At 40.4% G+C, this 20,597-nt stretch overlaps 2 protein-coding genes across 2 annotated transcripts; one reads left to right on the top strand and one right to left on the bottom strand.

The window, feature by feature from the left end:
* Nucleotides 1-3,498: 3,498 nt before the first annotated feature.
* LOC138957338 (type 1 phosphatidylinositol 4,5-bisphosphate 4-phosphatase-like) lies at nt 3,499-9,167 on the bottom strand. The gene is made up of 8 exons (XM_070328464.1): nt 9,061-9,167; nt 7,947-8,131; nt 7,304-7,410; nt 6,809-6,908; nt 6,351-6,400; nt 5,819-5,909; nt 4,199-4,253; nt 3,499-3,787 (listed from the first exon to the last, which is right to left on the bottom strand). Exons 1-8 carry the CDS (start codon nt 9,149-9,151, stop codon nt 3,702-3,704), a joined length of 765 nt encoding a protein of 254 aa, XP_070184565.1. The 5' UTR covers nt 9,152-9,167; the 3' UTR covers nt 3,499-3,701.
* Nucleotides 9,168-15,377: 6,210 nt separating this feature from the next.
* Nucleotides 15,378-18,629, top strand: LOC138957339 (oocyte zinc finger protein XlCOF6-like). Its single transcript, XM_070328465.1, has one exon. It carries the CDS (start codon nt 15,507-15,509, stop codon nt 17,340-17,342), a length of 1,836 nt encoding a protein of 611 aa, XP_070184566.1. The 5' UTR covers nt 15,378-15,506; the 3' UTR covers nt 17,343-18,629.
* Nucleotides 18,630-20,597: the final 1,968 nt, after the last annotated feature.

The raw sequence follows: 20,597 nt of genomic DNA, 5'->3' as shown, positions 1-20,597 counted from the left end.
TGTGATTGCTGTTGATGTATATTTGGAACCATTGACGTCACTTTCTCAGCCCAATCGCGAAGCAGGGTGTTGACCTATTTTGGCGCAACTGGCAGTTGCGTGACCTGATTGCAGCCTACTCTTGTGATTGCTGTTGATGTATATTTGGAACCATTGACGTCACTTTCTCGGCCCAATCGCGAAGCAGGGTGTTGACCTATTTTGGCGCAACTGGCAGTTGCGTGACCTGATTGCAGCCTACTCTTGTGATTGCTGTTGATGTATATTTGGAACCATTGACGTCACTTTCTCAGCCCAATAAAGCCTGATATCCTCATTCTTTTCAAACATGGTTTTGAGTTCTTTTCTCATGTTGAAGACTTCATAAAAAGACATCCCAACTGTGCTGAATTTGGCTCTGTATGGAAATAGTAAACGGGCAATCTCCCTCAATCTCCGTGCATACGTAGAAGAAATTTTAACGTTTCTTTCCAACCAGCCATCCCAGGTCTCATTATGAATGCCTTGTTCTGCTTCATAAAACTTAAATGCGATTTCTAGAACCATTCCATATTGCAAATTGAAGCCCATTGAAGTTGCCTCCTGTCTTTGTATGTGTCTATATCCCTCAACTAACTTTTCAATGGCACTTGCTGATGATGTGATATCTTCCGGATTAAAAAAGAACACTTCCTTCCTAACTTTCATGCTTACATCAACAATTTTTGACTTTAAATATTCGTGGAGTTCATTGAACGTCATTGTTGTTTTGGTTTTCTTTGGTTTTCCTCCATACAAATCTGAAAGTTTCCGTTTTGGGCGTGAAGGAAATTTAGGTAGTTTTCCACTCGGAGATGGCCCTTCATTTTTCATTTGCGATAATACTTCAACAAAATTGTTGAGGTAACTGAGGTGCTCTTCAATAGTTAAAAACTGCTCAGAATTCCATTCACTCAATGATTCCGGTAAAACCATAGTTGGTGAATGTAAAATTAAAGTTGATGACTGTGTTGAAAAATCTAATAGATTTTGATGAGCAACTTGTGATTCAAGAATTTCTCTCTCTAATTCTTCAGAAATGCTATCTTGAGACATAAATATTTAGCAAATATAGTGACAGTAAAAACACTTCTCTCACAGAACAGCACAACTGCACGGCAGGCGAGTCCGGAATGAAATGGCAAAATCACCAGGCTATGTTACAATCAATACCAAGTGTTGGGCGGACGTGACGTAACTGTTGCTATCACATGATTTAATCTTGTCTTGCCATTGGAGGAATATAGAAGACAGGCTTGCTGTTTGTTTTTACCAGATCAATACGGTAGTTATGGCTAGCCGACCGACGGGCAGATTGGATCAATACGCACGCTGGCTGCAACTAGTTAATATTTCAATGGAAACTAAATTTAGCGTTGCACAGAGAGAAAGGGAGAATGTACGTTCTGGGTTACTGATTCCGACAGACCCGGCATTGGTTCAAAACAACCTTACTTTACTGTATTTTTTTTTTGTATGGATTTATGCAGTATTTTTCTGATTTTGTCGCATGTTTCATTTTAGTAAAAGTTTAGTCCAGAAGCCTATTTTGCGTTAATATTTAGGGTCTGTCGGAATCGGTGAGCCAGAACGTACATTCTCCCTTTCTCTACTACCTTATTTTGGTCACATTTCATAAGGGTCAAAGTGACCTTGACCTTGATCATATGTGACCAAATGTGTCTCATGATGAAAGCATAACATGTGCCCCACATAATTTTTAAGTTTGAAACAGTTATCTTCCATAGTTCAGGGTCAAGGTCACTTCAAAATATGTATACAATCCAACTTTGAAGAGCTCCTGTGACCTTGACCTTGAAGCAAGGTAAACCAAACTGGTATCAAAAGATGGGGCTTACTTTGCCCTATATATCATATATAGGTGAGGTATTCAATCTCAAAAACTTCTGAGAAAATGTGAAAAATAGCTGTGGTTTAGACAACATTTATGGCCCCTGCGACCTTGACATTAAAGCAAGGTCAAGATGCTATGTATGTTTTTTGGGGCCTTGTCATCATACACCATCTTGCCAAATTTGGTACTGATAGACTGAATAGTGTCCAAGAAATATCCAACATTAAAGTTTTCCGGACGGACGGATGTCCGGACGAACGGACGGACGGACGACTCGGGTGAGTACATAGACTCACTTTTGCTTCGCATGTGAGTCAAAAAAGCGTCTGGGGATTTCATACCCAGGAACTCTCATGTAAAATTTCATAAAGATCGGTCCAGTAGTTTACTCTGAATCGCTCTACACACACACGCACAGACACACACACACATACACCACGACCCTCGTCTTGATTCCCCCTCTATGTTAAAACATTTAGTCAAAACTTGACTAAATGTAAAAATTGAGTTTTGTTGTGTATTTGTTCCAAATTGTATTACAGTAATCAAGGAACATTTTGCAATGAAAAGTATGTTGTAGCCCTCTGCTATCTCTCTGCACTAAACCATTGTACTTCAGTATCACTCATGTTACTTTTAGCTTTGGCAATAAGCAGTGAAAGAATGCAGTAGTGCTAAAACAATATAAAATAATATATATTATGATATTACTGTGGGATAAAGGCAGATTTAAAAAAGGCAAAGTACACACAGTGAAAGGTACAATGTATCAACTGACCTGCCAAAGTGGGGAAAAGCACACCAACTCTAACGCAACCATTAACAACTCAACTTGACTAAAACAGGAATGTTTTAAGCAGTTTTGCAACATTTCAAAAAGATAATAGCAAAGTTGTTGTCAACAACAACAACAACAAGGTCAACAACAACAACAAGATGGGAATTAGGGATTGGGGAGTGACGAGGGAGCCGGTAAGGAGGAAGAGGAAAACGATCTTAACACGAGGAAAGAAAATGTATGTAGGCTGACTACTGCCATAGCCTTACCTTATCAGTGATTTCATAATTGTAACGCGTGTTCGAATGTTAAAAATTCAAAAACAAAGAATCGTGTGCTGAAGACGTATATGATGCCAAAGACATAGGTTTACATGCTGACTTGAAAAAAAAACACATTTTGCATGTGTTTGCAGATGCTATTCAGTTATGATGAGCAGTGGTTTCTCACAAATGATAATCACACACACACAATTATTAGTTACTGTACTCCAAAATATCACACAGAGCACAAAAAGCCAAGGTGAACGGTTCAACATACAGCAACAAAACACAAAACAGTACAACTGTCAATGACATTTCATGAAGCACCAAGGAGTATCATAACTTCAGTCAGCCGTGTAAATTGTATAATGGTGATGGCATCAGATACACACATGTGGGTGCATAAACAAAACTCTCAGGACTCACAAACACATGCACACACGCACACTCACAAACACACATTCTCTGCTGACAACCAGTTAATATCTGTGTACCTTAAAGCTAATTTCAGACAAGGAAAAAGACGATAATCATCAAATGTACATCAATGCTCTTGCGCTCAACCTTGTAAAACGCTGTAAATGTAAAGCAAATTTTACCTTTATTGTGAAAATTGTGTTTTCTATATTTAATAAAAAAGGCCTAAAAGCCCATGATAAAGCAAGTGCAAGCATACGGCCGGCATTCAAAAACATTAGCATTACACTTCCATTTTTCTTTTTGTGACCCTGCTTGTTTATCAAGCTACCATAACTTAGTCTGCATGGTTCCCCACAACTGAATAGGATCAATGTGAAAGGACCACTGCGCTTGTTCGAATGTTCAGATACAGGAAACCTCGGATCATCATGAGGACACCCGCGACAAACGCTCCTGCACACACACACAATAAAAAGAGAAATAGTAAGAGCCTGCAAAGTTTGCTTTCAACATCATTATTACTAATCTCGAAGACCTTTATAGGTCAAAGCTGTGATGTTTTTCTTTTTTTTTCTTTCTTTTTCTTATATGTTGTTACATCTTTCTGATCTTATATTATTAACGCTCTAAAGTAAGCTGATCAAATTCAACATATTTGAAATCTTCAACTCAGGAACAAAATTTCTGATTTCCTCCCTTTGTTTTGTTCTGAGTTTGTGTCCACATGAATAGTAATTATTTTCAGAAAATGAATTCATATTTCTGATTCAAGTAACAAATTGAAATAAAAAAAGACAGATGTATTATCTGAGCAAGGAATCAGTTTGCACTTGCAAAAAAAGAAGATGTTCAGCATGTACTCACCAATCCAGGCCACATATATTCCACCATGTGTATGCGCCATCTCATATGTACCAACCTGAAATCGATGCATACAGCATTATTTCAAAAATCTTTAAATGAAAAAGATGCAATTTACACAAGAGAGCTTGCTTCAGTTGACCAATCAACTCCCTCCAACCCCCCCCCCCCCCCCCCCCCAACACCCCCCTCCACAAAAAAAAAATCCCACACAAAAACAACAACAAACAAGTCGCGTAAGGCAAAAATACAACATTTAGTCAAGCTCAGTCGAACTCACAGAATGAAACTGAACGCATTGCATTTTTTTCCGCAAGACCGTACACTCGTAGCATCGTCTGTCCACCGCTTGTGGCAAAGGCAGTGAAATTAACAATCCAGAAAAGCTCGGTAGCGGTTGCGCTGAGGATAGCACACTTTTCTATATCTCTATTCTTTTTAACTCTCTGAACGTGTTTTTAATCCAAACATATCATATCTATATGTTTTTGGAATCAGGAACGGACAAGGAATAAGATGAAATTGTTTTTAAATCGATTTCGGAAATTTAATTATAATCATAATTTTTAATTTTCAGAGCTTGTTTTTCATCCAAATATAATATAATTATACGTTTTTGGAATCAGAAAATGATGAAGAATACAATAAACGTAATTTTGGATCGTTTTATAAAAAAATTATTTTAATTAAAATTTTCAGATTTTTAAGCCTCCAAGCTGAAATGCAATACCAAAGTCCGGCCTTCGTCGAAGATTGCTTGGCCAAAATTTCAATCAATTTTATTGAAAAATGAGGGTGTGACAGTGCCGCCTCAACTTTTACAAAAAGCCGGATATGACGTCATCAAAGACATTTGTCGAAAAAATGAAAAAAAACGTCTGGGGATAACATACCCAGGAACTCTCATGAAAAATGTCATAAAGATCGGTCCAGTAGTTTACTCTGAATCACTCTACGCACAGACACACACACACACACACACACACACACACACACACACACACACACACACACCACGACCCTCGTCTCGATTCCCCCCTCTATGTTAAAACATTTAGTCAAAACTTGACTAAATGTAAAAACACATGTTCCCTGTAGTGCAAAATATTTAGGACAAAGTAAAACAATGTCAAGCTTCTCCTTGGAATTTTCACAAATGCGTGAAAATCTGCATTCTCAAGACATCCACTTCAACACTAAGTCTTGTAGAAATATTTCTGACCTCATGGTCTGATTTGTTTGTTTGTTTGCTTAACGCCCAGCCGACCACGAAGGGCCATATCAGGGCGGTGCTGCTTTGACATATAACGTGTGCCACGCACAAGACAGAAGTCGCAGCACAGGCTTCATGTCTCACCCAGTCACATTATTCTGACACCGGAAAAAACAGTCCTAGCACTAACCCCATAATGTCAGACGCCAGGCGGAGCAGCCACTTGATTGCCAATTTTAAAGTCTTAGGTATGACCCGGCCGGGGTTCGAACCCACGACCTCCCGATCACGGGGCGGACGCCTTACCACTAGGCCAACCGTGCCGGTACCTCATGGTCTGATATTGGCTAGGCTACAAGAGAGCCTAACTTGAAGTAATCATTGTCTTCTGAACATAACATTCAACCTACCGTGACACCGATTCCAGCACAAAGGAACATCAGGCCTATGACAAGGCAGATAATGCCTCTCTTTCTGGCATAGTTGACACCCACAGATGATCTGTATGCAATAACAAGGAGAGAAAATTCAAAATGTTTCCATGCATGACAAAACAGGTGTGTGTTAATACTTATCAAACCATTACATTTTGTATATCTGGAATGAAGTATGTTAAACATCCCAACCTACAAGGACAACAAGTTGCACAGTAAGCGGCTGAATACCACCCTCCCCCCCCCCTCCCCCCCCCCAAAAAAAAAAACCCCACCCAAGTGCACAGTTAATCTGATCACATAGTTTGATTTTTGACATATAACATTAACCTGCTATTGTCATTCATTAACAGTGAACTTCAAATTCAAGCCCAAAACAAAACTCAATTTTTCATCAATTTCATCTCTCCAAGCCCTAGGCAAAACTCAGGTTGTATTAGTAGTATTTGTAAGCAAGGCACCGAGACTATGAATATTAAAGAACGCAATCTAGTAACTGGAATCTTACACTTTTCTGCAATGTGGACATCTGGCAAGAACTGTCAATCCAAAGTTGAACTGAAAAGAAAACAAACATACGCACATAAAACACAGCCTCCATCCTGCATTGAAATATGTACAACTTGTAGAATGCATGCAGGCAAAATATTTTGTAGCTATAAAAATAGTATAATGAGTATCAACAAGTCTTTAAGTAATCTTGCCTGATGATCACCTTCCTCAATTATATTACAGCAGTCAGTCCCTCACATGAACGGACACCCTTTGGCCATTGCAAACCTATCCGTACATTGCAGGTGGCTGGTCACGACGTCAGATGTGCGTCTGGTCTTCCTTAAATTCACTCACAACTGACTAGACTACTATGATTCAATGGTTACTCAGGAATAACAAAAAAGGACATGAATCCCAAAAGTTTTGCTTCTTTTTTGTTTGTTCTTTTTGTTTGGTGAAGCTTGCACTTACTATGAAAATTTGCTGGCAGTACGCACAGGCTACACGTCTTGAGTCTGGGGAACGAATTGATGACACCATTTGTGGGGTAGCAACATTGATGATGCGGCGACTGAAAATTGAAAACAAGGTTACCGTTTATGTAATAAATGAATAGATGTATACAATGCTAGTCACTTTGAATTTAAAAAACAATCCCATTTTTTTTTATAAAAAAAAAAATATAAAAATAAAAAAATATATAAAAATATAGGTTCCCGTGTCCAGACTGCCCATACTTTTTCCTCCCATCCCTACAACTTTTTTTGACCCTTCAAAAAAAAAAAGAAGAAAAAAAAAGAAGAGAAAATAAACCTGATTTGCACACTGCTACCCTTCACCAACATGTAGCAGACACAACCAGCACGAGTTGTAACCAATGAAAAGCTATTTCAGAAGAAAAAAACACTTAACTACTAAAAATGAAACAAATCACCATTTTTGTTGTCCTGTAGTAAAAATACATACCAGTTAGCTCTTGGACAAGCAATGCGCTGTGCAGTACTGCGACAAACCAGCAGACAGTTGCAGGGACAGCGAACATAACGCTTTCCAGGTGGTGGGGCTTTGATAGGCTGTAACAAGGAAACATTCCAACATTAGAGACACCAGAAAGGGATAAGACAGCAGGCAAAATATTCTATCCAGGCAAACAATATATATACAAAGTCTGTATCAGCCTTAAAACAAACGCAAAGGGCCTATTTACAAATACAAGCACTTTTTCTTTTACTTATCTAACAACAAAATGCCTATCTAAGTTATTCAGTTAGGCAAGTCTACTCCAAGACAGAAAAATTATGTTTGTTTTTTACGTGACCTCTGCTCCCACTTTTCACATGATATATGATTGAGAGCAGTAGAATGGACTCTCTACAGCAAAACTGCTAAACTATGAGTTACAGTGGTACCCCCTTTTAAGACCTCCAAAAATCTGAGAAAATCAGGTCTTAAAAAAATAGGAGGGAGTCTTAAAATGGGGGTACATTTACAGAGGTTATTAACGGAACATCTGAAAAGTCAAGGTCTTGTATTGGGGTGTCTAACAAGGGGGGTTCCACTGTATACATTTATGCTATGAGTATGATTGTGACGTTCAGATCCACAGTACCGTGGCCTCCTGACAGACTGAACACTTGACAACATGTAGGTGCTGCTTTCCCTCAATGTTGATCATGGCCTGACACACGCGACAGTTGATCATGGGGATGCCACCTTGTGGCGTTGGTGTGTATGGCGGCGGCAACTCATCAGGACCGATGGGAGGAACACACACCTCTGTTCCTGGTGAGCCTGCTGTGTAAGCAATTGTCGCAGTTAAAACAGTGTTGTACACATGCATTAAAGAATGGTCAGACACAAGTTAGTACACATACATACACAAACAAAAAATACTGCACATATAAACACACGCACGTCAATGTGTTACACATGGACACAAACTCAATATTGTCTAAATTCACACACACATATATATATATATAAATGCCTGTGTCAGCAATCAATGTTTGCAGAAAAAACAGCGTTGTAGTTTGTACGTACACATGCATGCATTTTAAAAAGTATGGCAAGACACAGCTAGCATAGTACACAAATAAAACATACTGCGGCACACACAAATACGTGCATGTACACCAATGTGGTACACATGGACACAAACTTAAAAATACTGTCTGTATACAGTTTCACATATATGTTGCTATAGCTATAGAAGTCTAATTGAACACCATGCAAAACCATGTCTGTATTATTTGTAGTTGTACTTGTAGACATTCACTAACAAGATACATACACTGAGTCCCAAACTAACATTATAACAAGTAAATACACAAAATGATAACTATTTGGTTATGCTAACTTTTAGTTTTACACAATGCAGATTATTCTGCAATTGCACATTTTTATGCAATCATTCATTGTCACATGTATGGCATTACAATATTGTTCTATTGCTTTGAACTTTGAAACTCCTGTTGGCGAAAAACTTTATGTGATGAACACGATCAGGTTTATATCGAAATCTTCTGCATTCATGATGTTCATTTGTGTGGCCGCTCACACCAGAAATACGTAAAAACAGTGTATTTAGAGAGAAATCGACTTTCTAGACTAGCCGCTGGATTGCGAGTCAAAAAAGGCGGAACAACAACTTTGAGGAATGTTTTCAAGCAAACCGTCTTCTTCCCAAAACAGTCCCTTCAAATAAAACTGATCTGATTTCATACCAGCACTGTCGCCGCTTGGTGAGTACGGCGGAGGCGCAGTAGAAGCATTTTGCTCCGCGAGGAGAGGTGTTCGTTCCTCATCGTCCGCCATGTTTGTCTGGTACAGTGGTCATGTGATGCATTGCAAAGTCATGTGATCGTGTTTCATGTATGGTCTGCGCAAATTATATAAATCACTTTTTTGGTTCAAGCAAGTTTTGATTAAGGATGAGAAAGTTACATTTCATCCAGGTTTCCCCGGGAAAAAACCTCATAATAAAAAGTATGAATATAATGGGAACTAATGTACAGAAGCGTTGTAGTTTCTGGCTTTAAAATGTAGGCTATAATATAGGCTATCTAATGTTTGACCATGAAAAGCATGATTGGCCTTGGAGTTCAGCAAGTCTCATATTTGTCCTGTTTAAATTGAACATGATATGAAATTCGCCGACGTCTTTTTACTTTCAAGTGGGTATATAGACTGCACAAATATAGCTTTTAATGCTTATATGGAGTTCATTTGTTCTTTTATCCCACGTTACGTAACAGAGACCATCGCCGCGATGTGAAAAATGAACCCTAGACACTGATGCTATGCAAACTTGGTTTTTCTGTCCCCGGCCAAAACTAGTGTCTATTTGGGACATGACGTGTGTATATCATTTAGACTAGAATGAATACCCGCTTCGCCGGGTAGCCGCGCTTCGCCGGGAAGAAGTACTTAGAGCCGTACGCCGGCTTCGCCGGGTCCGAACAATGGACCCGCCAAGCTTAGGTCCCTCCCAGATTCGTAGAATGGGAACAGCACGAAAATGATTCAGTGGCCATAATGCCATTCCTGACCATATCGAGTCCCATCCTTGTCGACGAATGTCATATCAAAACAGTGGAGGCGAATTCAGTATTAGAGCTCACAGTCCTGTGTTATAACTGCCTTGTTTTGTTTAGCGTGTGCTGACAAAACACTAGCCCCTGCTCGTCAAGCGTTAAACGGTTTGTCTTTCGCCGCTAGCCTGCAGGCGAGTTGGCGTTGTTTATCTCTGGTGGCCACTGTTTATAATTCAGAATCTCGGAACCGAGTCTCAGTAAAAACTCTTGGAGAAGTCTGCAAAGCGAAGACCAGAGCTTTTTTGCTATGTATGTGGGGGTTTTGCAGACGACATTTTGAAGCATACGCGTTGCCATGACTGCATCAAAATGTTGTATTAAAAACTTCGATAAAGTATCTCAGTTGCACATTTTAGCAAGGTCAATCATTATGCTAATTTAAAATCGCTTCAAGCACTTATTGATTAAAACCAAAACTGTGAAATATAATCTGCTAACACTTTCTTTTATCTATCTAGAGAGTATTGCCAGGATGGTCACGTGCTTCCGTCTTAAATAAACGGGATTATGTATGCCACAGTATGGATGAACCGAGTTGCATTCACTGAAGTGGCCGTAACACAGGTTAAATAGCAATCTGTTAAGCACACAATCTCCCCCCCCCCTCCCCAGCCCCCCAAACAGATTAACAAAATAAAAGAAGATGATTTTAGAAACAGCAGCCGGAGAGAGGCCCGGGGGGGGGGGGGGGGGGGGGGGGGGAATTAAAGATTGGAATTTAATTATAATTGGATAGATCCGCCGCACTGCCAAGAAAAGTGTACAGTGTTTCACCCACTTTCCCGAAAATATATGCATCTGTGTTAAAATTGTCAAAATGGAGTTCCAACTTATCATCAGTGATCAGACATAATTATGTAGATAGATGATCAATGTAGGCTATATTATATCTCTGTTATCATGCACTACTGACTCAACAACACAAATACTTGCTGAATATAATATCTCTATTTGAAAGCATATCCAAAGGAACCTTTTGTCTCTGTTGATAAATATCGAAGTTCATTGCATTATCTTTACTCTAGACTTGTATTCAGTTTCTCTGTCAGAGCGGCAAAGTATCGTCTGCTACAGACACCGACCCAGCAGTAAGAAAGCATAGGCTCTAGCTGAATACATTTTATTTTTTTCTCGTCAAAAGTAGAAAATACATTCATTCGTAAAGAAGAACTAGGGTTTAGATGAAAAGGTTAGTCAGTGTAATATCTATATATATATACGACTAGTGTCTGTCTGTCTGTCTGTCTGTGTGTCTGTGCGCGATGCGCGGCCAAGGTTCTCGATGGATCTGCTTCAAATTTGGTGGGCTTATTCAGAGAGACCCCGGACACAACCTCATCGATGAGATATTTCAACAAGTGCTCTCAGCGCGCAGCGCGGAACCGATTTTGGTTCCACCTCAGCTATTTTGGTTCCACCTCAGCTTACCCGGGCCCCCATACCGACACACCATAGCCGCTACACCACATCACAACGCCAAAGTTCTCGGTGGATCTTTTTCAAATTTGGACACCGTATTCAGCTACACCCCGGACACAATATCATCGATGAGATATTTCAACACGGGCTCTCAGCGCGCAGCGCTGAACTCATTTTCGTTTTTGCGTTCATTTCACCATTATAAGTAACTCTTCCTTATCTTCTCCAGTGTTTGGCGTTTATCTCCCTTCCTTCGTGTGGCTTTCCCGTTCAGTTCTAAGTTACTATTACTATTTTTAGAATGTCACTGCGCTGTCCACTGCGCTGTCCACAACGCTTCCCTTGCACCCGTAAGTTGTTCTTACTGTCAAAGTGAAAAGGTCGAATCAATTTATAGCCACGCGAAAAATACACTCTCACCTATCTCTATATATTTATAGATACAGATATGCATATATATATATACGGCTTCTCTGTGTGTGTGTGTGTTTGTGTGTGTGTGTAGGCAAAAACCTATGTATTATAGAGTTCTGTTTGTGATGGGGTCTAGCGGCTTTTGTCTGTCTGTATGTTCTGGCATGTGAGAAGCCACAGCAGATAATATAGGGCTAAGAAATAAGCTCTAAAATTCTCAATCCCGTTTGACAGGACTTCGCCTTTCAAAGGTGATTGTGGAGAACCGCCACGCTGTCTGTCTCTGTCGCACCGTTCACCCCAAATTCCCGTTTCTGAGGTACTATTTTTAGAATGTCACTGCGCTGTCCAGAACGCTTCCCTTGCACCCGTAAGTTGTTCGTACTGTCAAAGTGAAAAGGTCGAATCAATTTATAGCCACGCAAAAAATACACTCACCTATCTCTATATATTTATAGATATAGATATACATATTATATATATATATACGGCTTCTCTGTGTGTGTGTTTGTGTGTGTGTGTGGGAAAAAACCTGTTGATTGTAGAGTTCTGTTTGTGATGGGGTCTAGCGGCTTTTGTCTGTCTGTATGTTCTGGCATTTGAGAAGCCACAACAGAAAATATAGGGCTAAGAAATAAGCTCTAAAATGCTCAATCCCGTGTGACAGGACTTCGCTTGCAGAGGTGATTGTGATGAACCGCCACGCTGTCTGTCTCTGTCTCGCGATTCACCCCGGCGAAGCCGGGTATTCCTCTAGTCATATATATACCAATAGATTAAGGAAGATTTTTCAAGAAAGTGCCGATTGTGTTTTTTGTGGTTAGGCCTATCTTTTATCGCGAGTTCCGACACTGAGTAGCGGCTCGGTTACTGCGGACCAGCATAACTGAGTTCACACAGAACTATTCTCAGCTGCACTCAACATGGAAAAAACCCTGTGTTAATTGTTTCAAGACAACCACATTTTGTAACACTACTTTGAAACTTCTGCTTCTTGTCATCATTATAATCATTGCAAGGGCTCCAGGAACTGAGAAATGTTAAACACACTTAAAACCACGTAAATGTTACAGGAAGGCGCCTTTACCGCCTATGCATGGTGCCACAGATTTCAGCAGCTAGCGGCCGCCGTGACCTTGCAAGGCGGAGCATCGAAATTTGCGCGGAATATTCAAAAAGCTTAAACCACACTCACTTTTTTTTCTTGAAAACAGCATAAATATTGTTTTAAGCGTAATAAGTTTAATCTGTATGTATGCTGGAGGTGTAAATGCACTAACATGCATATTTTGTTGCTTGTAAGATGTAGTGTTCACTTACAAAACTTTGACAAGTTTGGTCTTTCGGTTGGCGGTGTAATGTGATTCTTATGTACCGGTTCGACATGTAGGAAACAGCAGTATTTAACTGATTTAAGCAGCCCCGATAGTACTGACTATGTCTCTTTCTACTAAACTGACTCAGTGTGTGACTTCTTAACTGTGCACATTTTCAGCCAGAAATTCATTTCTCTTCCTTGTCTTGCTTGCAAATTTGTTCTTTCCTGGCCGAGCGATAACATAAACACTCCTGCCAAGGGTTGTGTTCTGCGATGTTTTAGAGCTCGGAAAGGCAGCAGAGGGCTTGTCATCAGCTTTCCCTAAATGGATTGCTTGAGGGCTAATAAGGAAGGGATACTGCTATATCAGTGGTGGTTGTTGACATCTTGTATATATACAGCTTGCTGAATCCTAATGCATGGGCCAAAGAAGGAAACTCGGCTCCACTGATTTGATATGTAACCGTGTTAATCACCTTTGGAGGCGAACTCCACTCAAACAGGACTGAGCAAGTTATGGCTTCTCAAAGGAAGGCCAGTACATAAATTTACACAAAGGCCGCCAGACCACATCACAAACAGAACTGAACAATGCACAGGTGTTTCTCACATAGAGACACACACACACACACACACACACACACACACACAAAAACACAGAGAAGCCGTATCTATAGAGAGATAGATGACAGTGTATTTTTCGCGTGGCTATAAATTGATTCAACCTTTGCACTTTTACAGTGAGGATAATTTACGGGTCCAATTTACGTTCTGGACACTGCGTTGACCTTCTAAAAATAGTAACAGTAACAGAACGCCGGGAATATCCGAAGACGCTCCACTCACACTATAGTGCACCATACGAAGGAAGGGAGGTAAACGCTGAAAACCTGGAGAATATGAGAAGATAAGGAAGAGTCAGTTACTTATAATGGTGAAATGAACACAAAAACCAAAATCGATTCAGCGCTGCGCGCTGAGAGCACGTGTTGAAATATCTCATCGATGATATTGTGTCCGGGGTGTAGCTGAATACGGTGTCCAAATTTGAAAAAGATCCACCGAGAACTTTGGCTTTGGTGTGTCGGTATGGGGGCCCGGGTAGCTGAGGTGGAACCAAAATAGCTGAGGTGGAACCAAAATCGGTTCCGCGCTGCGCGCTGAGAGCACGTGTTGAAATATCGACCAGGTTGTGTCGTGTCCCGGGTCTACCTGAATATGCCCACCAAATTTGAAGCAGATCCATCGAGAACTTTGGCCGTGCATGGCGAATACACAAATACACAAACACACAAATACACAGATACACAAACACACAGACACACACACAGACACAAGTCGTATATATATATAGATAGATAAGATCGTGTCAAACGGCTGCAGTCGGCTGGCAGAGCCCCGGGACACTGATCAGAAGTAATTTTTCCACTGCGGCTCATGATGACCAAGTCACCAAGAAAACTTCCTTTTTGACTTAGTTGTTTCCTCTGTGATAAACATGATTTGAGAACGTACGCGTGACGCGGCTTTAATTCGGCCTGCGTCTTCAATTTGGACACTTTGATCCGTCTCAGTGGAAGTTCGGTAAGAAAGCACTTGCTTTTTCATGCATTGAAAAGCTCGCTTTCGATCGTATTTCAATATTTCAAAAAAAAGAAGAAGAAAATAACCAACAAAAAATCGAGTCAGTAAACCTAGCCGTATTAGGCTATTATCCGGGCCGGACTACCGGGGGGGGGGGGGGGAGGGGGGTTATGGGGGTTGCGCATCTCCCCCCCCCCCCCACCCCTAGCCTAAACATGTACCTCACTTATTTAAAACATTTTTTATTATTGTTTATTTTATGCCGTTTCATGCAAGGAGCGACCATTTTTCTATCTCAGAATATGACTTACCCATCAGCTTCAGGGGGCGAAGCCCCCTGACCCCCACAAGGGGCTCTGCCCCTTGACCCCACTAGGGCAGGGGGAACATCGAGTCCCCCTGGGCCACCACTGGCAACACATACACACACACACACTCCTCTTAGCCTAGTCCGGCCCTGTTATCTATGTAACTTCAAACTGAAGTTGCTAACATCAGATGGTTCGCCCACTACCAGTTTCTTCTTATATGTCAAAAAATACAGTCTGGAAGATGTGTTGCCCTATCCGTTCCTATGACAACCCTCTCCCCCCTTCAACCCCCTTTCACTTTTACAGTATCTCTGACTTTTACTTCACCCTTACTTGTTTCGGAATATCACGACTCTAAGATGCGCCAAATGCGGAAGCGGAAATGAATGCTGCAGACGACGCTTGTCTCTTGCGGTGTGTTTATGTTGAGGATTGACAAGTTTACACGCTCTTGTTAAACTGCTGTATTATCGTTAAACCTATAAGATATTGATTATTTTGAATGTAACCCGTTTTGCTTTTCGGCTATAATGGATGAAAGCGAACCAGGCGTCAAATTTGAAGAAGATGGCCAACTTGTCTGTTGTGTGTGCGACGCGACAAGATCGTACCTGAACACCAACTATGTTTGCAGTAAGAACTGCCACAAACTTTTTGTCTTCACACAAGGTCTGGTGCTTGGGTCTATACTTCAGACTCTGTTTGGCGGTTTGGTTGAGCTTAAGGTCAGCAAAGAGAGAGAAAATGACAGCAGAAAATATGAGGGAACAAACTCCATAAATTATGTGCCATTGCCTGAATTGGAGACACATTTGGACTTGTCCAGTCACACAGAGAAAGAGAGTTATCGCCGATCTCTTCGGAATCAACCGTTATCAGCAGAGCCGCAAGTTCTGATGTATGTGGAGCCCATGAATAACTCCTTGGCCAGTGACCATGACAACACATCTGATAAATCTGAATTTACTGAGCCTGTTGAATCAAAACCTCTTAGACCGAAACGTTTAAAGTCAGTTAAACATACAACGCGTTTGAAAAATTCTCACAATCGCATGAAAAGGACAGTGAAGCCAACAGAAGGTCGGATTTCTAGTCAACGTAAACGCAGCAGGTTTCCATGTGCCAGTAAAAAAACCAGAACTAAACCAGCACCACCGGTGTCTGAGGATGATACTGATGTTACAGAAGACTCATGTGGTGAATCTCCAAAGGAAAAAGAGCAGGAAGAACTTTCAGCCAGTGATATGAAGAATGGTATGGTAGAGAAACAGCGAGTAAAATGCAAAAGATGTGGCAAGATGATCAGCAAGTCTCACTTGTATGTTCACTACAGAGCAATGCACAAAGACAACCTCTCGGATGTTTCTGCTTTGTCAGTTGCATGCTCAGAATGTGGAAAGATGTTCATGAAGAAACAAGCTCTGAATACCCACAAACTGAAATGCCACAACCACAAATTCACAAACACTTGCAGCCACTGTGGCAAAGGGTTCGCTAGTCTCTTTGGCTTGTCCTGGCACATGCGGCAGGTTCACAAAGTGACAGTGAGGCAATGTGGAGACTGTGGGGAGACCTTTAAAAACCGGCGTGATTATAAAAAGCATCGACGCTACAAGCACACAGCCAACAGTCACGTCTGTCACATCTGTGGCAAGGGGTTCAAACTGAAGAATGCTTTGCAAGCGCATCTGGACGCACATGCTGGGGTCAAACTTCATTTCTGTGAAATATGCGGTGACGGCTTTGTTCGGTTTTCTTCCCTGTGCCAACACAGGAATAACTTACATGGGCCCAAAAAGTCAGAGCTGCCGTTCAAGTGTCATTTGTGTCCAAATACGTTCAGGCTACAAGCATGGCTTGATCGGCACATTGTTCAGAAACACAGCTCAGGTGTAGGAGAAATCAGCCAGGATTGTGAGATGTGTCAGAGTTTAGCAATAACTTCTGTTCCTTGTCCACTTCACGGTGGCTCTGCGAAGGATACATTCCCTTGTCCACAGTGCGACAAAGTATTTGCAAAGGACACAAACCTCAAGGTTCACATGAAACAACATCAAGAACCCAAATTCTCCTGTGACATTTGCCACAAGAAGTTTACCTACAAATGCAATATGATGAGACATAGGGACACACACAGTGCAGAGAAACAGTTTCACTGTGACATATGTGCCAAGCAGTTTTGCACCAAGTTCTTGCTGGCAAGTCATATGCGCATGCACAACCAGGATCTCATGTTCAAATGTGAAATTTGTGGTAAAGGGCTGACTCGTAAGGACTACCTGAAGAATCACATAAAAAAGATGCATCCTTCCTATGCACAATGTCAATCATCTGATGTTGTTGCTGGCAGTAACACTGTCACTTGATAACCTTAGTGGTGAAGTGTGTAGATTTTGGTAGAGAGAAAAAGCGATATCTTTTATGTGTCTGTTTGCGTGTGTGTTTTAGCGTTGTTGTATGGATATGTTCTTTTGCACGCTTAATAGGATGGATTTCATAGTATCATAACAGGGGCGGGGATGTAGCTCAGTTGGTAGCGCGCTGGATTTGTATCCAGTTGGCCGCTGTCAGAGTGAGTTCGTCCCCACGTTCGGCGAGAGATTTATTTCTCAGAGTCAACTTTCTGTGCAGACTCTCCTCGGTGTCCGAACACCCCAGTGTGTACACGCAAGCACAAGACCAAGTGCGCACGAAAAAGATCCTGTAATCCATGTCAGAGTTCGGTGGGTTATAGAAACACGAAAATACCCAGCATGCTTCCTCCGAAAACGGCGTATGACTGCCTAAATGGCGGGGTAAAAAACGGTCATAAACGTAAAATTCCACTCGTGTAAAAACACGAGTGTACGTGGGAGTTTCAGCCCACGAACGCAGAAGAAGAAGATAGTATCATAACAAGCAGTCATTGCGGAGTTTTTCATTCAATGATGATGACATTCTCACTTTAAACATGACGATTTATTATTTGGCATGGATTGAAAAAAATTAGGAGTTTCTGCTGTTTCCCGACTGACCCTTTTTTTCTCTTGAACCTAGAACTTTTTAACCATTCAATAGACAGATAAATAAATGATGAAATAGATAGACATTTTTGATTTCCCAATGAAGCTGCTCATCTGACATCTAGAGGCCACATATTACTTGGTAAAAACAAAACAAAACGAAGACTTAAAAAAGAAAATCAACAACAAAAGATTTACTCTATTTGGGGGGGCCTTATCTAAAAATGTATTCTATTTAAAAAAAAAAACAAGTCGCGAAAGGTGAAATTACAACATTTAGTCAAGCTGTCGAACTCACAGAATGAAACTGAACGCACTGCACGACCGTATACTCGTAGCATCGTCAGTCCACACTCGTGGCAAAGGCAGTGAAATTGACAAGAAGAGCGGGGTAGTAGTTGCGCTAAGAAGGATAGCACGCTTTTCTGTACCTCTCTTTGTTTTAACTTTCTGAGCGTGTTTTTAATCCAAACATATCATATCTATATGTTTTTGGAATCAGGAAACGATAAGGAATAAGATGAAATTGTTTTTAAATCGATTTCGGAAATTTGATTTTGATCATAATTTTTTTTTTTTAATTTTCAGAGCTTGTTTTTAATCCAAATATAACATATGTATATGTTTTTGGAATCAGAAAATGACGAAGAATAAGATGAAATTGTTTTTGGATCGTTTAAAAAATTTTCAGATTTTTAATGACCAAAGTCATTAATTAATTTTTAAGCCTCCATGCTGAAATGCAATACCGAAGTCCGGCCTTCGTCGAAGATTGCTTGGCCAAAATTTCAATCAATTTGATTAAAAAACAAGTCGCGTAAGGCGAAAATACAATATTTAGTCAAGTAGCTGTCGAACTCACAGAATGAAACTGAACGCAACGCAACGCAGCAAGACCGTATACTCGTAGCATCGTCACTCCACCGCCCGTGGCAAAGGCAGTGCCCGTGGAATTGACAAGAAGAGCGGGATATTCGTTGCGCTGAGAAGGATAGCACGCTTTTCTGTACCTCTCTTCGTTTTAACTTTCTGAGCGTGTTTTTAATCCAAACATATCATATCTATATGTTTTTGGAATCAGGAACCGACAAGGAATAAGATGAAAGTGTTTTTAAAACGATTTCGAAAAAAAAATTTTGATAATAATTTTTATATATTTAATTTTCAGAGCTTGTTTTTAATCCGAATATAACATATTTATATGTTTTTGGAATCAGCAAATGATGGAGAATAAGATAAACGTAAATTTGGATCGTTTTATAAATTTTTAATTTTTTTTTACAATTTTCCGATTTTTAATGACCAAAGTCATTAATTAATTTTTAAGCCACCAAGCTGAAATGCAATACCGAACCCCGGGCTTCGTCGAAGATTACTTGACCAAAATCTCAACCAATTTGGTTGAAAAATGAGGGCGTGACAGTGCCGCCTCAACTTTCACGAAAAGCCGGATATGACGTCATCAAAGACATTTATCAAAAAAATGAAAAAAACGTTCGGGGATTTCATACCCAGGAACTCTCATGTCAAATTTCATAAAGATCGGTCCAGTAGTTTAGTCTGAATCGCTCTACACACACACACACACACACACACACGCACACACATACACCATACCCTCGTTTCGATTCCCCCTCGATGTTAAAATATTTAGTCAAAACTTGACTAAATATAATTAGGGTGTGACAGTGCCGCCTCAACCTTTGCAAAAAGCCGGATATGACGTCATCAAAAGTATTTATCGAAAAAAAGAAAAAAACGTCCGGGGATATCATTCCCAGGAACTCTCATGTCAAATGTCATAAAGATCGGTCCAGTAGTTTGGTCTGAATCGCTCTACACACACACACGCACAGACAGACACAGACACAGACACAGACACACACCCACACCCACACACACACCACGACCCTCGTCTCGATTCCCCCTCTATGTTAAAACATTTAGTCAAAACTTGACTAAATGTAAAAAGAGGAAATTTATATTATGTATACTAGACTGTCAGTTTTTCTAGTCTTCCTCTTTGTTGAATGTCAGCCATATCCAATGTGTTGTTTTTGGTCTATTTTTAACTCTTAAACATTATAATTTATATGTGCAAATGCCTGTTGTTTCTATGAAGTTCAATAGTCTTAACTCTGTATGCAGTTTGTACGCATATAATGTGATTTTATAAGGCAGTCTCCATAATACGTTCATGTATATTGTATGTATAGGCACTTGAACTGTCTATTCGTGATGAAAACAAACATATGAATAATGGTATTGCTGTAGCAACATTCACAACACACAAGCATACATGTACACACATGTATAAACAGTATGAGTACACATATGAATGCTTTTGTGAACAAGAAACAGTTAACAAGTGGCTCTATCCCATCCCCCCCCCCCCCCCCCCCTTTCCCCGTCGAGATATGACCTTGAACGGTTGAAAACGACGTTAAACACCAAAAAAAGAAAAACACATGAATGTATGCACACACATGTGAATGTTTGGTATGAGAGGAACAGGATTTGTACAGATTTGAGAAGGATTTTGCTTATGAACTGTAGATGATACAGTATATATTGTATCAGGCATGGGAATTGTCCGCCGAAAGGCAGCATGCCCCCGGA

The sequence above is a fragment of the Littorina saxatilis genome, unplaced genomic scaffold (assembly GCF_037325665.1).
Source record: "Littorina saxatilis isolate snail1 unplaced genomic scaffold, US_GU_Lsax_2.0 scaffold_1258, whole genome shotgun sequence".
In the NCBI taxonomy this organism is placed as follows: domain Eukaryota; kingdom Metazoa; phylum Mollusca; class Gastropoda; order Littorinimorpha; family Littorinidae; genus Littorina; species Littorina saxatilis.
This window is presented reverse-complemented; position numbering and strand designations above follow the sequence as displayed.